The sequence below is a fragment of the Falco punctatus genome (genome assembly GCF_963210335.1).
Source record: "Falco punctatus genome assembly, chromosome: 4".
Lineage (NCBI taxonomy): Eukaryota > Metazoa > Chordata > Aves > Falconiformes > Falconidae > Falco > Falco punctatus.
Window position 1 is genome coordinate 103,484,629 of NC_137583.1, and position 20,183 is coordinate 103,504,811.

General features: G+C 37.2%; 1 protein-coding gene across 5 annotated transcripts in view; it reads left to right on the forward strand.

The window, feature by feature from the left end:
- The window catches only part of SLC4A7 (solute carrier family 4 member 7), a 97,625-nt gene that overhangs the window by 46,921 nt on the left and 30,521 nt on the right, over window positions 1-20,183 (forward strand). For 2 of the 5 annotated variants that reach the window (XM_080385805.1, XM_080385806.1), the window contains exons 3-8: window positions 2,701-2,844; window positions 5,075-5,210; window positions 6,209-6,369; window positions 8,504-8,692; window positions 17,326-17,441; window positions 18,897-19,054. In XM_080385805.1, coding sequence (XP_080241931.1) covers window positions 2,701-2,844; window positions 5,075-5,210; window positions 6,209-6,369; window positions 8,504-8,692; window positions 17,326-17,441; window positions 18,897-19,054 — 904 coding nt within the window. Of the gene's footprint in view, window positions 1-1,821; window positions 2,582-2,700; window positions 2,845-5,074; window positions 5,211-6,208; window positions 6,370-6,408; window positions 6,807-8,503; window positions 8,693-11,526; window positions 11,896-17,325; window positions 17,442-18,896; window positions 19,055-20,183 lie in introns of those variants that run through there. The other 3 variants (XM_080385809.1, XM_080385807.1, XM_080385808.1) reach the window with 3 other exon arrangements.

A 20,183-nucleotide genomic window follows, 5' to 3' on the forward strand; every position in this document is an offset into this window, starting at 1 on the left:
GCCCCCGTGTGAGGAAGTCTCCTTTCACACAGCAGCCGCTTCTGGGCAGCGTGGGCTGAAGGGCAGGATAACCCACTGCTGCCTGTTCCCACGGCTTTGTGATAGCCCAGTCTGCTGGGGTAGTGAGAAGGCACTTCAAAGTTTCCTTCTGGAGTAGAAAGTAATGCTAAATGTAGGTTGTGGGCTGGCTGCCCAGGTGGAGGACTCAGTTGAGCAGCGAGTGTCTGCTTGGTGTGCCTTGAAACATCTGAGGCACCTGGATGTAGTGATAGCTGAGAGTTCAGTGCATTTTGGGTAGGAAAAGTGATTTGCTGTGGTTACAGGGTGTTTAAAAACACCTTCTGTTTGTTGCTTACTTCAGCTAGGTTTTCCCTAGCTTTTAGCTGCCCCTCTGCAACGTACCTGCTCTCCTCCAAACTTTTCTACTGAAAAATTTTCAGACTGCAGTTTTGTAAAAGGAGGTGGACTTCTTGTTTCCCTGTTCCACCATGCAGCAATGTGGTCTTTGGCTATAGAAACCACACTGTTACAAATGCTAATTTTTGCAATAGCAGGATGAATTGTTTAAGATTGAGGCTCTTGAAAAAAATTGTATGGGATTTTGGTTTGTTCTTTGGTATAGAAAACAGTGTGGCTTTTTTTGTCTTCATTTATGGGAAAAGTAAGAGATCAAAATGTGGAAGTCATCCTTATTTTTCAGGAAGTAAAATCTCGATTCCTGAAATTTTCTAGAAAGTAATCGCCTGCAAGTTTTTTTGTGCAATGATTAAAGCACATGCTTAAAACAGTCTTACTGATATTAAACAAAATGCACTTCTGCTAGAAATATGTTTGAGTTTCTTTGAGGAAAAAATAGTTCCTTCATAAAATCAATCGCTGACAACAAATAGAACTGTTTATATATAAGTATAGTTTAATACTTGCTAATTGAATATATAAAATAATACAAAAAATCCTAACGGGGATGATGACAGTGAGTGGTGGGTCAGTTGGTTGACTAGGCAGCTTTGAGTGTGGTTTGGTGAGTAATGCAACTATTTTTCAACTGAGTACTTTTGCTTCCCCTATACATAAGGCTATTGTATTACAAAGGTATCAATAACGTTAGGGGCCACCTACTCATATATCAAATGCATTAATTTATGTTTAGGTGCCACATTTGCATTAATTTCTCTGGGAATTTCATAGTGCATAGTAGTTGTGGAGTCCAGGCTGCCTGGCAAGGGCTGAGTGTGTTCTTGTTGGAAGAAGCTCACAAAAAAGTGCATCTTTCTCTAAATGGGACTGACGAATGCTTCAACAAATTAATCTGTTTTCCACTCTTACATGGAAGCAAATAGCTTTTAATATGCTAAATTTCAGATCTGGTCATAGTTGATTCTAATTAAAACTAGTATGTCAAGAATCAGGTCTTGTAACTTGGAAAGGAATCGTGACCAATTTAATTAAATGTTGAACTTATTAATGCATTATCACTGATTTTCGCTTGGTCTTTTTGCTTATGTAGCACTGTAAAAAGTACTGCTTTATGAAAGTTTTGGGCTTACAAGTTCTTCAAATTTGACGTTCTACCACATTTTCTTTAAAACTCTGTAATCACCAGAATTTTTTAATGTCTGTAATCTTGAGTGTGTGTGTGTGCACATGCTATACACTCATATACATGCATGTATGTGTACAGTCACAAGTCCTAGGGCTTGTTTGTCTTCTGTAAATTTGCATCTCTCAGAGCTGGAAAACCACTTCCTTTTCCTTTTGTTAATGTCAGTCTTCTGTAATAACAGTTTCATACAGTAGAAGAGTATTTAGTGTTAACCTCCAGGCTTATAGTTAAGGTGTTTCTTCCTGACTCTGTTGAAAAAGAAAATATTATTGTATATGCTGTCTCCATTACAGGAGACATGGTAGTAATGTGTTCGTGACAGTCTGTTGATGGATTTCTTTTGCCAAGTTGTTGATGCTAGTATTGCCGTAATGTGAAAGGACAAAGAAAAAAAAAATGTTTGGCGTACATATTTTAGAGGAGTGGAGTATATATTAATTTGAGGATGCGCTACCTGAATTTATTTAAAAATTCTAGAATAGGAAAAAAATCCCAACCTTCTCTTTAAGTTATTTGACATTTTGGCATGTTTCCCAAAACAAGTTCCTTTTATGCTCCTAAACTGATGCTTATGTTAATGGTGTAGTGGAGTATTGTGTTCGCCTAGATTTGTTACATGCTACTTGAAGAAATATTGGCAGTTCATTTGAGCAGAGAAGGCTCCTTGCAGACTTGATAACTGATGGTTAATTTCTGAACTGAACTACGAGATTACATCTTGCCATTTTAACAACTATCCTGATACGATTCCCTTCAAAAAAGAGGATCATCATGTGATTTCTCTGCCTTGCGTTGGTGTTTATCAAGTAGCTTCTTCCAGTGTTGCAGGTCAAGCTTGTGTTTCTGTGTCACTTGTTTCACAACAGAGTTCATAAAATGAACGAGAACATGGCCCAATTTAACAGGGAAATGAGTGTAGCGCTAGTTCCTTGGCATCAGGGAAGGACAGAAAAGAAATGTGGTATTTGTTCACTAAAGGTAGTTTTGCAGAGTGCTTTTGTGTTTTTTTGTCAAACTCTGCCTTTTTGACACCGACACTAGATTTGGGCAGGAGGTAATTTTTTAAAAATTGTTTCCTTTTTAACTTTCTTAAAAAGGCCACAGAGCGGTGTATATTGGAGTTCACGTCCCTTTTGGAAAGCAAGGCCGTCGGCGACACAGACATCGTGGGCACAGGCATCACAGAAGAAAAAAAGAAAAAGAAACTGACAGAGAGGATGGCCGAGAGTCTCCATCATATGGTAAGAAATCTGTTGTGCTAGTTCTGTTTGTCTTGAAAATAAACTTGTAGTAGTTACTCTGTGCTTAAATGGTTTTTCTGCTGTTCTTTTACTCTCAGTGTAAATAATGTCTTTCTGTGTACAGTCGGGTGAGGATTTTGTGGTCGTGTTTTATCTAAATCATAAGTTGTTGGACCTCATCCAGCTGTCTGCGTGAGTGTTCAGCAGCCTGCACTGAATAGGTTAGAATAGAGCTTCGTAATACTCGCCTGTAGCATAAAAATCTCTTTATTTAAATTAGATACCTTTTTCCAGTTTGTGTAGCCTTGTATTATGCTTTCTCTGTCACTCAAGATTCTTGAAAGTATGAATGTAGCTGTGAAGCAGTATTTGCCATGGTAATTTGATCACTGACTTATTAAAATATTTACTTCAGCCTTCTTGCTGTCTGTTACTAAAGGAATTGTACTGCCTTCTAAGTTTTAGTTTTGGATCAGACAGCACTCCCCTGGCCTGCCCTTTGTCATCAAGATATGACGACAACTTTGTCTTACCATTCTTTGAAATGAAATTATTTGGCAGTACTCTTAGCAGCTTTTCTTTGAGACCTCTAATATACTTCTGTCCTAGATGGTAATGAATGGGAAAGTTATGGTGCGATGTTCCACTTCAGGCATGAGCCCTGTGCTGTTCACTGGCCAGTTTCCTGGGGGGGGGGGTGGGGGGGAGTGTTTTCAAATTGGAATGCTTTGACAAGTCTCCTTTCACCATTCTCCTACAGTTCTTAGTTTCATCCATTTTCAAAACTTGCCCTCCCAAATACAAATGATTATCATTTGGTCTTATGGATGTAGTGTCTTACTGTACAGGTTCTGAAGCAGCAAGTAATGTTAAATAGGTAGAAAATCAGTTCTGTCTTCTGGTTACTTCTCTATCCCGAATACACAGGGTATGGCAGGATTCTTAGGATATGCTGGTTTTGGAAAAGAGATAAGCTGCTGTAGATCTTAACTGATAATAAATGCTTTTTGTATTCAGGATCTCATTTCAGAAATATGTTATTGGATTACGATGTATGCCAGAACAATAATTGGCAAAAAAACCCCAAACGAACACCAAAATTCAGGTCTGAAGGAAGTTTATTAGTAATTCAGATATTATGCCTAAACTTAAAAGGTGATCTTCCTTGTGCGGTGGAAGCATACAGTTGTATGTTCAGGTCTAGCAGCTGTGAGAGTGATGTTTCAGTGAGCAAAGTAAAATTTTAAAAATTGAGTTTTACCCTGGATTTTCCATCTCTAATCTTCCTTGAGTTAACGTGATTGCTGTTATTGAACCCTTGTAATCTGAAAGCTCTCCCTTGAGTTGAAACAAGATCTGTGTATAGTGTTAAAAATACCTCTAAACCCATGTGTTTTTATTGGTGTGGTTTTTTTAAGCTTTGCTAATAGCAGTGGAGTCCACTACTTAATATTTAATCAGTAAAGATAGTTAAATTTTGTTAAGAGTTATTACTGAGCCTGTTCCACTAGGCATTATGCTCTGAGAAGTTAAAATATTTCCTCAACATTTCAGGTGTGTAGTTTCTACTTTCTGATGCTTATTTATGTACAGTGCTCCAACCGTGCAATGAGAAAGTTAATAGTGTTTTCCCTCCTATGTAAGTAGCACCAGGCCACTGAAAAATCTGCTACTCTAATGATATGAGTGCCTGGGTACCCGCTGTGTGTGGCGGAGGGGGAAGGCAAGACAGCTCAGCTATTTAGCATCTTGAACTGTTACTAGGGCAACCAACATATGTCAGGCTGCTTGTTTCTGACAACCTGTGGGTTTTTGTTTGTTTCCCCCCCCGCCCCCCTCCTTTTTAATTAGTGTCTGTGTCATGATGGTATCATTTTGTTCTCGGAGCGAAAACAAGGTTTCTAGCTCTCTGGTATATTAGTTTTTACTTTTTTTTAATAATTTTGCTGTTGATGTTTATTTTCATGTTGTTAACATATAGAAGAACTAATGTTACTTTTGCATTATGTAAACTTAAAATTTCTAGATGTTTTGTTTTCAGAAGCAAAGAAAAATTTTAAAAGGGAGGCTCCTTTTAAAGAAACGTCCATGTTTCTTTTGTTCCTCTTCTCTTGAAGACATCGTGCTGCATATTTCTAACTGAAAGCAGGAGATTTAACTGTTATGTGGTGCTTCTTGCATAATAGAAGTATGAATTCTTTTAATTGTTCAATTTCTGCTTTTCTTCAAGACACACCATCCCAACGAGTGCAATTTATCTTGGGTACTGAAGATGATGATGAACACATTCCCCATGATCTCTTCACTGAAATGGATGAACTGTGCTTCAGGGATGGAGAAGAATACGAATGGAAAGAAACTGCTAGGTATGCTAAAAGTAGACTGTTCAAGCTCTTATCTTCTAGTGGTTTTATTTCAGAAGAATTGCAAACCAGGTCTAGGTTAGAATTTTCCTGAACTGGAGGAGTTGTTCACTCAATTCATGCTCAGCAAATCAAAATGTTTGTTCTGGCTGTCCAGCTCTGGAAGAATCGATATGGTTCTCAAGAGACCCTCAGTCTTACTGATGCTGTGTTGACTGGTCATGCCAAATGTTGTAAAAAGCGCTTAGTTATATATACAAGCGTTCAGCCCTGGAGCACAGTATCTGCAATCTCAGAAATCACTTTGCTGTATTATTGCTGATATATTAATTGTCATGAAGAACATTGGATATTTACATATGTTCTTCTCAGGTAGTATTCCATTAGTATTTTGCAAATTGCATGCATGAACGTTACAGGATGCCATGATTATTTTTGGCTCATGTTGGTTAAGTTGCTTCCTTCTGCATAGGTGCTGTACTAGATTCTTCTGCATTCAGTACTTCTAATTACCTTATTGCATGCTAGCTTTTGCAGAAGTTCAATTTACATAATGCCTGTAAGGCAGAATCAAGATCGACTTGTAGTTACACATACTAGTATTACCTAGCTCTTGTGTCTGACTTAGCACCCTATGAGACTTGAACATGGTATGTGGTGTGTTTCAGACAGTTTTCAAATCCTAACATACTGATGAGATAGAGATATGCAAATCGCATAAAAAGGCACAATCCCACACTTGTTCACAAGAACTTGTGCGTAGACAGGCATTGTTCAAACCAAAAGAGAAAATGGGTGAAAACTAAAACAAGTGAGTGTGGTTAACAGGCCTGACAAAAATGTTGTGACTGTCAATGGTTGGGTTGTGTGAGAAAATGAAAGCTGGAATGAGCTGATGGGGTTTCCAGTTTCATGCCATACAGAAGCCACAGGGAAGAATGGGATTGCTTGCCACGTTGTTGGTCTTCCAGGAGAAATACAAATATGTGCATACATTTCAGGTGGCTGAAATTTGAAGAAGATGTTGAAGATGGTGGTGATCGGTGGAGCAAGCCTTATGTAGCAACTCTGTCTCTGCACAGTCTCTTTGAACTGCGAAGCTGTATTCTTAATGGGACGGTCATGTTGGACATGAGAGCAAACACACTAGATGAGATAGCAGGTTGCAGCAAAACTTTTTTTTTTAAATACTCCTAAATTTTAATCTATAACTTGATGTTTTTGATGGTGTCTTTTTATGTTCTTGAAAATATGTATTGAAGAAACAGGTATGTGCATGTTTACTGCAGTTTTCTTCATCTGGTTGTAAAGAGCTGATCCTGCAGACTTCACTCCCAAGGAGCTACAACTGGATGAGTAGGACCTCCTTTATTACATATTTTAGGATGAGGCCCAGAATTTACCTTTATGTTCTAATCCCCGAATGTGTTCTTTGTCTTTGTTTCTACAGATGAAATGTAAATATCTGCCAGAACATTTTAGGACTTATTTGTGCACTTTAGTACCATAATTATTAATCATAACTTGCCTGATGTTAACTTGATGCCATTAGTGCAGTTGATTGTTGCACATCTGATATTTTTTTCACCTTTATAAGAGGTGAGCAGAAATAAGTTTTGTACATGTTGTTTGACCTATGTTGAGTGTCCTCACTAATCACATGGTCATTTTGGATACTATAAAACCAGCTTTGAAGACTTTTTCATATATAGATACATATACCTGTATATATCTATCTATATATATAATCTGCTTAGCCTGAATGCCTTTGAACTAGTTTTACATAATTTTCCTGGTATCTCTTGCTACAGGTACCACACAGTGGAATGCCTTCTCAGGAATCATGCTAGGCTTAGGGCTGACCAACATCTATGTGAAAGACAAGGTGTTTTGGCATTAAAAACTTTGGCAGTGCTTGAAATCTTTTTCTTGTTTTGATTTGAAATCTGCGAAATTCACTCGGGAAATTGGTATTCCCTTCCTATTTTCCTGACTTACTGGGCAAGAGTGTTCAATACATGGTTTGTAAAAGTAATGTTTTGGTTTATAATTTTTTTTAATAATTAGCAATAATCTTAGTACATAAGAAAAACAGGCATTGCTTAATTCTGTTTAAACTTTTTTAGTAGCAGGTATTTTAGTTGGAACTACGATGTCTTAAGAGATTGCATGACTTCGTTTCAAGTTAATTGTAGGTGCCATTACGAAGCATGTATGGTAACACACCTTGGCATACAAATGTACTGTCTTATTTCCATGAGCCAGGAATATCTAGCAGGTGTTCTTGGTTCTTACGCAAAACAGAGGAGGGAGAGGGTGGTAGGTTTCCTTTTGAGAAGCTATAACAAAAGGCTGTATTGCCAGTAATAGAAGGAAGGTGCATTGTACTGACAAAGGCTTCGCTGCATACAGTTTTGTTTATAAGGTATTCTGAGCCATAACCTTTTTCACTGTGAGAAGTTCTATGTAATTGTAGTTTACCAATACAGTTGGGTTCTCAAGACTTCAGCTAAGACTGGCAAACTATAATAAAAAATTGTCAAATAGGTTCATGTTGAGTTGTGCAACAAACAAAAACCAAGTTTGTTTTTTAATAATAATAATAATAAAAAAGGCAGCTAAGAAATCGCAGCAGGTATTTTTGCAGACATGAAGGCTTTCTTTCCTGATGTGAGCACACGGATGGGATGTCCTTTCAAAACTTCATGTTGTTTGACGGCTCATTAGGACATAAGTAGCTTTTGTTTCATGCTTCCTCTTATAAAGCACATGAATTTCTTGAAGTTCGGTAGAGAGCCTTAGGAATTTAGGGCCTCTTAAGGTGATGACAGAGGAGTTAGGGAATTAATCTCATTCTGTATACTTTCCAAATAGGGAACACCAGGTTAAGACTGTCATAAGTCTGTTCTCCATTTGTTTGTGTGTTCACTTCTAGTGGGGAGTTGTTGAATACGTATATACTTTTTTTTGGAAGGGAGTCGCCACTGAAAGTTGGAAGTAAATGACCACAAATTATAAAATACTAAGTAACTTATTTCTTAAAATGATGCTACTAATAAATATTGTCCCTTGGATCTGCATGTTGTGCTTTGCTTATTCTCACATTTGTGTGTTTAGTGAGATCTTTGAATATTTCCTGTGGATTCTTGAAGATGACTTTGCTAAAGAAAAGACTTTTTTTAAAAAAAGTTGGTTTTTTAATCATTATTTGGTGCAACTACAGCGCTTGAGTGTGGTGAAAGGAAGACTGACAGCTGTATTTATAGTCTTCTTTTTTTGTCGTTGTTACTGTGTAGATATGGTTTTGGACAACATGATTGCCTCTGGACAGCTGGATGAATCCATAAGAGAGAATGTGAGAGAGGCTCTTCTAAAAAGGCACCATCATCAGAATGAGAAAAAGTTCAGCAATCGGATTCCCCTGGTTCGGTCTTTTGCAGATATAGGCAAGAAACATTCTGACCCTCACTTGCTTGAACGAAATGGTGAGATAAGTTGTAGCATCCAGTTTGTTCTAACCTGTTAAATAATGTTCTCACTGGGAGATGAAGGAAAATTCAGCTGATGTGAGCAGATAAGTGTTTCCTTCTTGATAAGCAAAGAACTAATGATAACGGTGTGTGCTATGTGTAGCTGTGGATGATGTTTCTGTATATTTTTGAATTTACTCAAACATTCTACTCCTGCCTGTAATACATAGCATGCGTTATTGTTTTGAAGTGTAGAAATGGACCTACATTGGTCTTAATGTTTCTTAGGATATGCTTGAATAAAATGCGTAATGTTTGAGGAATCTCAGCACTGGGCATAGCTTTATATGTTTGTCAGATGGATCCTACTTGCTTATTCAGTCTTTATACTAGAGATTTACTTGTCATGAGTTCAGTGATGCTGACAATTACTGTGTTTTAATCCAATATTATGTTAATATGACTAGAAAAAGTTCAGTATGCGAATAGTGAAGAAATTATTTTTAACTAGGATGCTTTATTTTTACCTTGTTTTGTAGAGGAGGATGTAACGGGGGAAAAAACCCACAACTAAACCCAAGAAGGGTATTTGCAATGCTTTTGTAGGCTGTACCACATCATTTATTGAAAATACTCTGGAGTATCAATACATTTACTTTAGATATCGAGGTCCAAATAGCAATATATGCTGCAGAGCAGCATGCTTTTATTCCTACTTGCCTTAGAGCCTCTTATTTCCATAGCTGTTCTTCATATATTCTTTTACCTTACATTAACTAAGACACATACAAATTAAACTGAAATTATTTAGTCTAGTAAAAACTTAGTACCGATTTCAGGAATCGCTCCTTGAAGTGAAGTTCCTTTCCTGCCTTGAAAGATGCATCATTGCTTAAAACATGTTCCACGTAATGAAGTGCTTGTTGGGAGCTCTCAGTTTGAAACAGACTTTGGAGTATGCCCCAGCAAATATCTAAGCTTGTTGATACTTTTTGTTAGCTAGTGAATATATGATGCACACCTAAATATTTGTCTGACAGTTTCAGAATTATTTTTTCTACAATGAAAATACAACTAATTTATATAAGAGCATAACTTCTTGTATAACTTCTGACCTTCCTGTTTCATTCAGCCAACGTGAATATTTCACATATAAACTTGGTTTTACCCATCCTTGAACACCTGTATCCCCAGTGGCAATACTGTGAATTTTTGTATTTGAGGTCTCTTGCTTGTCACTTGCTTTTCATGTATCACTTATACTTTCCAGTGCATTTTATTCTTGGCATTATTCCTACAACAGAATATGGGATATATGCTGAAAAAAGAAGCCAATATAACATGGTGAATTCTTTGCCAGCATATACTGATATACTTTTTCTTTATAATCCAATGATCGCCCTCTAATAAACCAGTAAACCAAATATGCATATGTGCATAATACTTTTTAGGCTCCTTTTTATACCTTTGTGTGTTGGGGCATCTCATGTTCCTGATTCTTCACAGATACACTGACAGAAGTCCAGTTATTATTGTAGTGATTAATGTAGACAAAAATCATCCAGTTTGCTCTGTTGGTCCTCTTTACTGCGCTGCTGTTTTAATAGCTGATCTCTAATTCTTAATTTAAATCAAGCTTGTATCTGTAGGATCCACTCTTCCATTTTGGGGGGGGACGGATGACAGGGACGGGGAGTGAGGCAGGACAGGACAGGGGAGCGACATGGGTGGGCAGGACGGGGCTGGATGATGACATGGATGGAAAATGCATGTGACCTTTACCTAGGCATACTTTCTGCGCCTCCTTTCTTGTAAGTTTTTGTAGGATTGTTCAATGTATTGGTCTCTGTAGTGCCTGGCATAAATGTGAAACTGAATGTGTCCAGTTTGCTGTTCCCTTGCTTGGTGGCATGGTATGTGAAAACAGCACATTTTTGATTTCAGGGATTGTAGGAGAAGTAATCAATGCTCTTGTCAAGGAAACTGCCATCCCAGGAAAAGTGTGGTAAAAGGGAGGAATGTTATTGCTAAACCTTATAAAGGAGGTACTGATATGAGGACAGACAGTCTCTCTGCCTGCTTAAGGAAGAACTGAAATCTATTACAAACTTAAATTTGTGGGAACTGTGGCAAGACTATGTTCTCTTTAGATAAAGTTAGTGAGATACGGAAACTGGATAGGGAAAAAAAGTAACAATGCATTTTGGCGAGACGTGTTTAATTTTAGGCAGATGAACATATTTGGTAAGTCACAGCAAGAAGAAATGGAGAAGTGACTATCTTAAAAAAAAATACAGAGACTACAGCTCGCTAGGAAACTTCTTGTTTTAGTAAGACTTAATGGAAGACAGTTGCATTTAACACGACTAGGTATGTTTGCTCATGTTCATTTTGAAATATTTTAATTTAAAAAATCGATAATTCTATATAATGGTTGCAGTTAACTGAAGTCCTATAATGTTTTGTGTGCTGCTATTTTTAATGTATTTTTTGGATGGCATTAAAGGTAGCTGCTGTGTAATTAGGAATAAGAAATTCTAGGAAAATTTAAGAGTCAGTTTCAAGAAACTTTTTCCCCCCCCCCTATTAACAAATCTTACTGACTTGAAGATAATATCTTCTCCCACATATCTTTGGTGCTCTAATTAGTACTCATCAGAAATTCTGACTTCTCTAATATCTGGAATAAGATTTGCTCTTATCTTTTGTATTACTTGCATGAGTATGACACCTTGGCCTGTAAAGCTTGCAATTTACTATGTAGATTGTTAATACTTATTTGTGTCTTTTTTTTTTTTTTAGTATATCCCTGTTGTAAGCCTCATGGTGTTTAATTTGTTTTATCTCAGGGGAAGGCCTTTCAGCCTCCCGCCACTCTTTGCGAACAGGTCTCTCTGCCTCAAATATTTCCCTGAGAGGAGAAAACCGTTTGTCAGTTCTTCTCAATTACCTTCTTCCTTCTTCAAGAGCTGGAACCCCGGCAGCCTCAAGGTGTACAACCCCCGTAACTACCCCACAAAACACACCACCCTCCAGTCCTACCTGCAGCCACCCGCCAACCACAAGTGCCCAGCCAAGTCCACTTCAGGGCAAGGAATTGCTGGTGTCACCTGCCAGTGATGATATTCCTTCAGTAATAATCCACCCACCTGAGGAGGACTTAGAAGTGCAGGAAAGCCAGGAAAAGAAGACAGAGGAAAATATTGACAAAACACCAGGCAACTATTGAAATTTAAGCTGTCCATGTGTGATGCGCACTGCATCTGGATCACTTGCATTGCAATGTTTTTGGCACATAACTTGGGCACAAGGGAATTATGATAACTGTTACCTCTGCCTGCATGTTTTGTTTTATTCTCAGTTGTGACTGTTTTCTTGTTCAGCATTTTTAACTTTTTAGCTTTTAACTAAAGCCAGCAAAAAAAAATCTTTAATTAACCTTCATTTGTGTAATTAAAAAGGAATGTAGTGTTAAAATACAATACATAAGCAAAATGTCAAAAATGGTGGCCTTTTACTTTCACTCACCTGTAGTCCGTGTCAGGTTTTGATTTGTTGTTTTTGTCAGTTGAGTTATTTTAAACCAGTGGTTGATATTCTGAGATGGCTACAGCTGAAGATGTAGTGAAGTATTAGCGATGAATATGAAAAGAATTAGAAAGGATGCAGTCATCAGTGGTGTTCACAGCGTAGTTTTATCGTGGAGTCTTTAAGCAGTTTCATTTTTGCTGCTGTGCTTTTAAAAACTAGGGCCATTAAAATCAGTAGTGGTTTGGTGGAGCTGGCAGGTTCAGTTCCCCGACAGCCGTTTCCAGATAGCTATCCATTAGTGCACTGCTTCAGCATCAGGCACTTGGTTACTGTTTTGTGTGTTTGATATGTAAAATAGGGTAAGATAGTTAAGAGTTTATAATTATAGGTCAGAGCTCAGCAATTTATGAATTTGTTGTCTTGCAAAGCTATTGTTCTTCACATGTAAAAATGTATATAGTTGTATAGATGAAAGAAAGGATGGAAAGTTCTGACAGTTTCTTTAATTGTTTATAGTAAATGTTTCTTAACTCATGCATTCTGCATGCATACTGTTACACTTGCTTTACTTTTGCAAAATTACCACTTATTTAGAGACTTCAGTATTCTTCTAGATAGATGATATTTTCAAGCAGATCACCTTTCTTTTTAGCCTTCAGACTCCTCCTGTCTTTTTTTCTTTATTTTTTTCTTGTACCTTGCCAAAATCTAGACTGTAGGTTTTTCTCCCTTCTCCTTATGTGCATGGGATGGGGGGTTGGGGAAACTGTGCTCAATTCTTTTGTCAGGGGGGCTTTTCTTGGTTTCCTTCCTCACTTGTTTAATAAGTAAGGGCATGTTTTTACATATAGCAGTGAAACTATGCTGGCAGAAAAAAAGGCTGTGGTTATCTGCCTTTTCACATCTTGCAGCCAAGTCACTGAAAAGGAAAGAACGTACTGTGCTGTAGGCTGGCACCTTGAGCTGGAGCACAGGCCCCTGCCATACTTAATCTCAGAAAAGCAGAAATCTCTTTCTCCAACTTCCATATGGGAAGTTAAGAGAATTCCCTTGAAGATTGTTCTCTGTCATGGGTGATCTTTCAAAGGTAATTAAAACCCAGAAGTAAAATAATGGCTATAATTGGTTTTCCAGTTCTCATTTTTCTTCTCATCTGGCAGAAATGACAGCGTGCCAGACCCAAGATCTTTAGAACCCAAGAGAAGGCAAACAAATGAAGATCAAATACTTGATGCTATTATTATCAGTAATAAAACTTTCCACCAGAATCTCCTCCAAGTCAAGTTCAGATTGCCTTTGTGCCTCAAGGGAATGTTTCTCATAAAGGTCAAATCTGAAAGGGATGGTTTCCCAGTTAATTCATAAATAAGTCTTTCCAGAGAAAGATGAACACCAGTAATGGTGGAAGACTGTTTTCTGGGTTTTTTTCCGCCTTTTTTAATTCAAGAAATCATCTGACCACAGGAAGAGGCATTTTCCTTAGAGATGCCTTTGAAGACATTCTCAGACTGTGACTTCAGGGCTGAACTGGGCTGATCTCTGTCTTGGAAGACAGACTCAGAAGGGAACCCTGAAGAGGAAGTAATCTTCCTTGTATTAAGTTTAAAAAAAAATAATTAAAATCTTCCAGGTCCGTTCCACTATAGGTTATGGTCTGTATTGCCTCTCTAGTAATTCAGAACATTGCAATCTGAATACTTCTTCCACGTCAGTATGATTTTGAGTTGGGTTTGTTTCCTATGAGCATTAAGAAATGTGTTAATTTTCTAGTAGGTGGCTTTCTTCTGTTTAGCATTCATCTATCCTTGGCTTTCTGTTATTCAGACTTTAGTTTTTAGTCTTTATAAATGCTAGGTTACTGAACTTAATGTGAATTTTACTGTAAAAGGAGGGAAGAGGGACACGCTTTCAGTCTACCACTTAATTTTTATCAGCCAGTCATCAGTTCACAGTAAGTCAACCAAGCAAATGGTTGTTTAACATCTTTTTTTCTTTTGTCACCAGTTGAAGAACAGCTTTTGTTTTTCCATCTTTGAAACTGTTGAATAATGAATTCCGTAGGCAGAGCTAGGAAGAGAGATGTGTCACAGATCAAGATGAACACTGTTAATTCACCAGCATCATTAAGATTTCCTAATGTCTCCGAATAACAGCAAAGCAGCCTCTTTTAAGGGGTCTTTTGGTTCGCCCATAAACGTACTTTAAAATTGAGTAAAATAACATTTAGAACAGTTTTGCTCTTAGGATAATGACTTCCTGAAAATAGGAATTCAGAAAGGTTTGCATATTTGCCTTCTAGAAGTAATTTTAATTAATTTTTTCACACTAAGGCTGCATTGGAATTTATTTTTTAAAACAGGTTTTTATTTCCTCAGATACAAAATGGTGTGACTTCATATTTAAAAATTTTGCATTGTAGCCTATATAAACATAATTATATTGGAATAGTTGTGCTTAGGTGTTGAACCTCTCTTACTTCCCCAACCTTTCTTTTTTTTACTGAAACAGAAATGAGGCAAATATCTGTATTCTTGCTTTCTTCTTCCAGAAGACAATGTTCATTAGATTTTTGTGATGACGACATTAAACTAAGTGCAGCTACAAAGAAAATGCACATGATCTTTAGTGGAGGTGTAGTTTTAAGTACTTTGAGTGATTTTACGAGGTTTTAATCCAAATTTACTCAAGACTCGATCCACTGCTGTCTTTTGAAGGCGGGGCAGGTGGTATATTTGCCCTAACTAACATCAGTAAGAGTACTGTGTATTTGTGACGATCACCTTAGTATCTTGGTATGGCTAGATGAATTTCTCAGTCTCACAGTCTGGAAAAATTACTAAGCAGTCTTTCTTTTAGCAGTAGCCTCTCAGTCTGTATCTACTGAACAGGAAAAGAGAAGGAATTTTTTCTTTTATTGGTGTGAAATTTGAGTAATGGTGTTATGCTATTAGAGATGATGATTTTTTAAGTTCTGAGTTGCCCTGCAAATATCAGATTGAATGATATGCATAATGAAAGGCAGTATCATATGGAAATGCTTGCTCAAGTCTGAAAACCTGTAAGCAGTATTCTCATGTGAGCACCAGCAGTCTGGCTGACTGTTAAGACCAACAGAAAGGAAAACTATTTACATGTGGTTTAGGATCAGGCAAATGTTCCTGTATCAGTGCCAAAACTTGTGAACCGTAAGTGTGACTGGCTGTAGAAATTTTGAAGGCAAGCCTTTTGGATGAACCAGTATCACTTTAGTACTGAAATAATAAATTAATTTATGCTAATGTGTGGAATCCTTATTCTGTGTCCTCCTCCTTGATTATCTCTCCACTTTTATTTCTAGTCTGTGCTTGCTCTTGCTCACAAGGCATTTGTGAAAATTGAAAAATGATACGTTATTAGTCATCTTTCATCAGTCATACATCTTCAGTTACTTCTATTGCTATGTGGGGGGGAGCGAAAAATCTGTATGTATAAACTTAAATATTATGCTCTTCTTCTGCAACAACTGTTTAATATTTCCTTTCTATTTCCAGTCCTACAAACACATCTTAATATTAACTCTTACACAGTTAAGTACTTTGAACAGCTGATTTCACAGGCGTTTGATTCGATTGCTGTTATTCTTGTGAATAATGCATACATCTTGGAGTGAAAGGGTAGAATGATTTCCCCCCCTCCCCTCTCTAGATGAGTGTAGTATTTATAGTGTTAGCTAATTACTTGTGCATGTTAGGATTCACAAAGGAAATTACAGTTGATTAACTTCATTTGAGTTTTGCTTCAGGAAAAACTACCAGCACCACTTATATCCCTGTGAACTGCTTAGAATGAAAATCAGTGGTAAAGGCTTGGACCTGCATGTTTTCCATTAATATGATGGCTCTTTTGAAAGAGTTTTTTGGAAAGAAATTTGGAGATCAAGTAAAGTTAGTTCAGTTGTCATTTGAAATGGTAAAAAGTGTCAAATTGCTAAATTATAAACATGGAGGGATGCAAGTAATTGTGCAACAGTAGTTATGACAGAACAATAGCAAAAAGGTAGCCAATGAGGACTTCAGTTTTATCTTGACTAGAGTGACAGTTGACCTAAATACAAACTTTCTGCATCTAATACAATGTTTAGACTTCAGTCTTTGTATAGATGTGGTTTTAAAAGCATGTTAAAGCATGTTTTATCACCACATCTGAAAGGTCTAGTGTAGACAAGCAAGGCCAAATGCACTTCTAGCACATGTTATACTGAGCAAGTAAAAGCTCTGTAATACAAAAGATGGGATTTGGGCTTGGTTATGCATGCCTAGACCAGCTTTTGGTAGTTGGGTAGGGATAACTGTGGTGCAATGTGGAATTCACTGTGTATGAACACCTGGGTTACTTGCCTTTTGGGCCCTTCACTGAACCTCTGTTAATAGTAGTGTAGCAAGCTACATAAAACGGTCTTGCCTTGGTGCAGGTGTTAGAGGGCACCTGTACATTTAACTTAAACAATTGTATGTGCCTCTTCAGCTAGTGTGTTAGACCATTTAATGTAGTAACATCTGGTCAGATCAGCAGTTGGAGCTTTGGTTTGTTGATTGAAATTATGGCTTGCAAGCTGTTTATCTTTCATGTAGTACACTATTAGTACACTATTAGTACACTATTTACTTGTACAGGTTAGGTGACTACCGGGGTATCATTCCCTGTAGTTGTAGCCTGAGGCTTTTTACAACTCCAATAACTGCTACACAGCAGTCTAGGTTGCAGAGATGTTTGCTTTTTGTGTTTGAGGACTTCTAAATGTAGTAAAGATGGTGTCTACTAACTACTAGAGCAGTTATGATTAATGTCAACAGTTGTTATTTTTCTGTGATTAAAGTAGCTTTTGTTTTCTGGTGACTGTTCTGCAAATGGCCATCATTTGGGCAATACTTAATTTTTTTTTAAATTATGTCTTTATTTTGACAACACAATGACTTGTTAATGTTGCATTTATGATACTAATGTGGGGCACTGAATAACTGTTACTGAATAACTTGCACATTTGCTTTAAGCAATCTGCCACATTGAGTTTTGGTAGTGTCGCATACTTGGTTCACTTCATACATCATTTTGAACTTACCTCTTTTGTTTTAATTTAGGGCTGTTAGCTTCTCCACAGTCAGCACCTGGAAATTTAGACACTGGGAAAAGTGGAGACGTTAAAGGTACTGGGACAGGAGGAAGCAGAGAAAACAGCACAGTTGATTTTAGTAAGGTAAATAATGTTAAATACCTTAATGCTTAGCACAAAATAAGTATGTAACAAAAAATGCCCTGGTTGTAACTTCCCTTTTAGTTACAACTGAGACACATACATGCACATGTGTACAAGTGTTCATAAGACATACGTACTAAGACGTAACTTGTATGTATGAGTGTCAGAATGTGGCGTAGGCTAAGTGTGTCATACATTTTGAAACTTTTCCCAGTGGGACTCAACTTTGTTTTGTTTGATAATCTTTTCAGTATTTTGGTAACTTCCAAGAGTGCAGCAGCTGTACTTTCTCATGCAGAGGGAGGTATTTTCAGATCTGCTATAAAGACTCTTACGAAAGATATTTTGTAGATGGTGTTGTAACAGTTTTTCTAGGACTGACTTTTTGGGTATTTTTGGGTATTTTTGTATAGAGGGCTTTTAAAGGGGATTTGTTTTTTATGTTTTATGAATCTGCTGTACAAGAGTTATTGTACCTCTTAATCATTGGGAGCATGTAATACCACTTAAGGAAATCTTGTGTAATACTGTGAATCCTGTGTATTTCTTTCATAAGTTAAATTTGCTGGGCAAGTTCCATTATGGCTTTTACTATAAAACTCAGTCTGTAGTGTCATCTATACTGTGAAACACTGTAAGAAAATTCGTTTGCCAAGTGAAATAATTGTGTTTAAGGAAAGCTGACTTACACTGTAGTTCTCATCTAATCATGGCAGGTGCCATATATTCCTGCTCCTCTGTCACAGTTTTTACGTTTTTGCTTGGCCTGTCCTTCTGTACACCTGCCTTGTCTCCTGTTGGGCAGGAGTCAGCCTCCTGGCACTGTAGTTGTGGCACACTTGGTGTGGGACTCAAGAGGCCATCTGTAAGTTATGTAGATAGCAATGTAACTGGTGCTTGTGTGTGTGTATATGTGAACACAGAGTTCATGTGCTGTACCATTTTCTAATGCCCTTCTGTAATTATGTACAGAAATGAATGTTAAGATTTGCAGCTGTCATATTCCTTATGGAAGAAGACATAAACATACAAATTATTTTTCAAAATTATTACATACTTGAAATGTGCCACTGAAATAACTAACTGCATTCTGGAAACCATGTGTAATTACATGAACTCTCCTTAGTTAATAGTGTGTAGTTGTTGTTACGTCCTTTCACAGAATGTTTGTCATAAGTAATATTAGAAAGGTGGTTATGCAGTTTGGAGTCTTCTAGAATACAGTAGGTGGTAGTAATTCTAACTCCTAGAAAATAATTTATTATTAGTTGGCTGGCTGGCTGACATTTTCTACATATGTTTGTCTTCTGTGTACTGTGGGATATTTAATTTGCTTTTTTATTTTTCTTTGTAGCATAAATGTCTAGTAAATACTGATAAGATTGTAATTATGTTATAGAATATCTGCTAACAAATGTAAGGGAATAAACACTTCTTTCATCTTTGTATGAATAGGTTGATATGAACTTCATGAGGAAAATTCCTTCAGGAGCAGAAGCATCAAATGTGTTAGTGGGAGAAGTAGATTTTTTAGAAAGACCTATTATTGCTTTTGTGAGGCTCTCCCCTGCTGTGCTTCTCTCAGGTCTCACAGAGGTTCCGGTTCCTACACGGTAAATAAATGCCTGGAAAGTCTGGCTTTACTTATACAGTAAGATAATATTTACGATCTGAAATAGTTGTAAGTTTTTATACATACTCTATTAAGCTGAAGAAATGCAGACTTTTGTTTAACATAATGCCAGTTATTTACTCTAAAACTCAAAGGAATGAGATCAGACATAAATTTGCTGAATGCTATAAATACATGTAATGATGCTGTCTTAAACAAGCGCAGAAGTTGAAACTGATAGCTGACCTGGAGTCTTTCAAGCTTGTGTTGCCATTTTAAAGAAGGATATGAAGACTGATAACAGTTTCTTTAGGTGCAACACAAAGTGATGGTGGGGAAGAGTCCATCCACGAAGTCTGAAAGTCTGTCTATTCTGAAGCTTTGCTCTTGGTACACACGAATATTCTGTAGGTGGTGGAAAAACTTAGCTTTTCCATGCCATCCAGCCTGGTGCACCCATCCTCACCCCCACAGAATCATGGGCCTCACCAGCATACTGTGGGTATACCTACCACAGATAATCGAAATGTCAAAATGCAGGTCCCGTGATGAAGGTAGCAGGTCATTTCATCAGACATCATGGAGGCCACTTCGTTTTCTGTGCATGTTGATGTATTGGGCTGTTCTGTGGTGTTTGACATAAATCTGTGCATTTATGTTTTTTGGTGGTTTTGGCTTTTTAGTGTTTTAAAATTACCATAGTACTTGTTTATCTTTGTAATTTTCAGTTTATACACTCTAATGAAAGGCAAAAATAATCTTGGCAGTGTTCTAATAAATGTGAGAATTTTCAGAGGGTAGTTGATATTAGTGCTCATAATGTTTCTTGGGAAATTCCAAAATTTCTGCATACAGATTATTGTGTTAATGTAGCTAAAACTATCCTGTCCTAAATTTTTCAGAATGGTGTAGAGTTGCAGATTTGGAATAGCATACTTGATTCTGAAGATGCAATCGAAGTTTCAGTTAGGGTAGTCAACTTGGAAAAATAACATTGAGCTTTCTGTACTGTGAGGTGAAAGAAACCCCATGCCTTTTTCAAATGTGTTGTACTTAGGAGCTTCATTTTCATGGAGTATGGGAAGAAAGTAATGAAAAGAATTACTGAGGTTTGTATCATTTCAACTTAA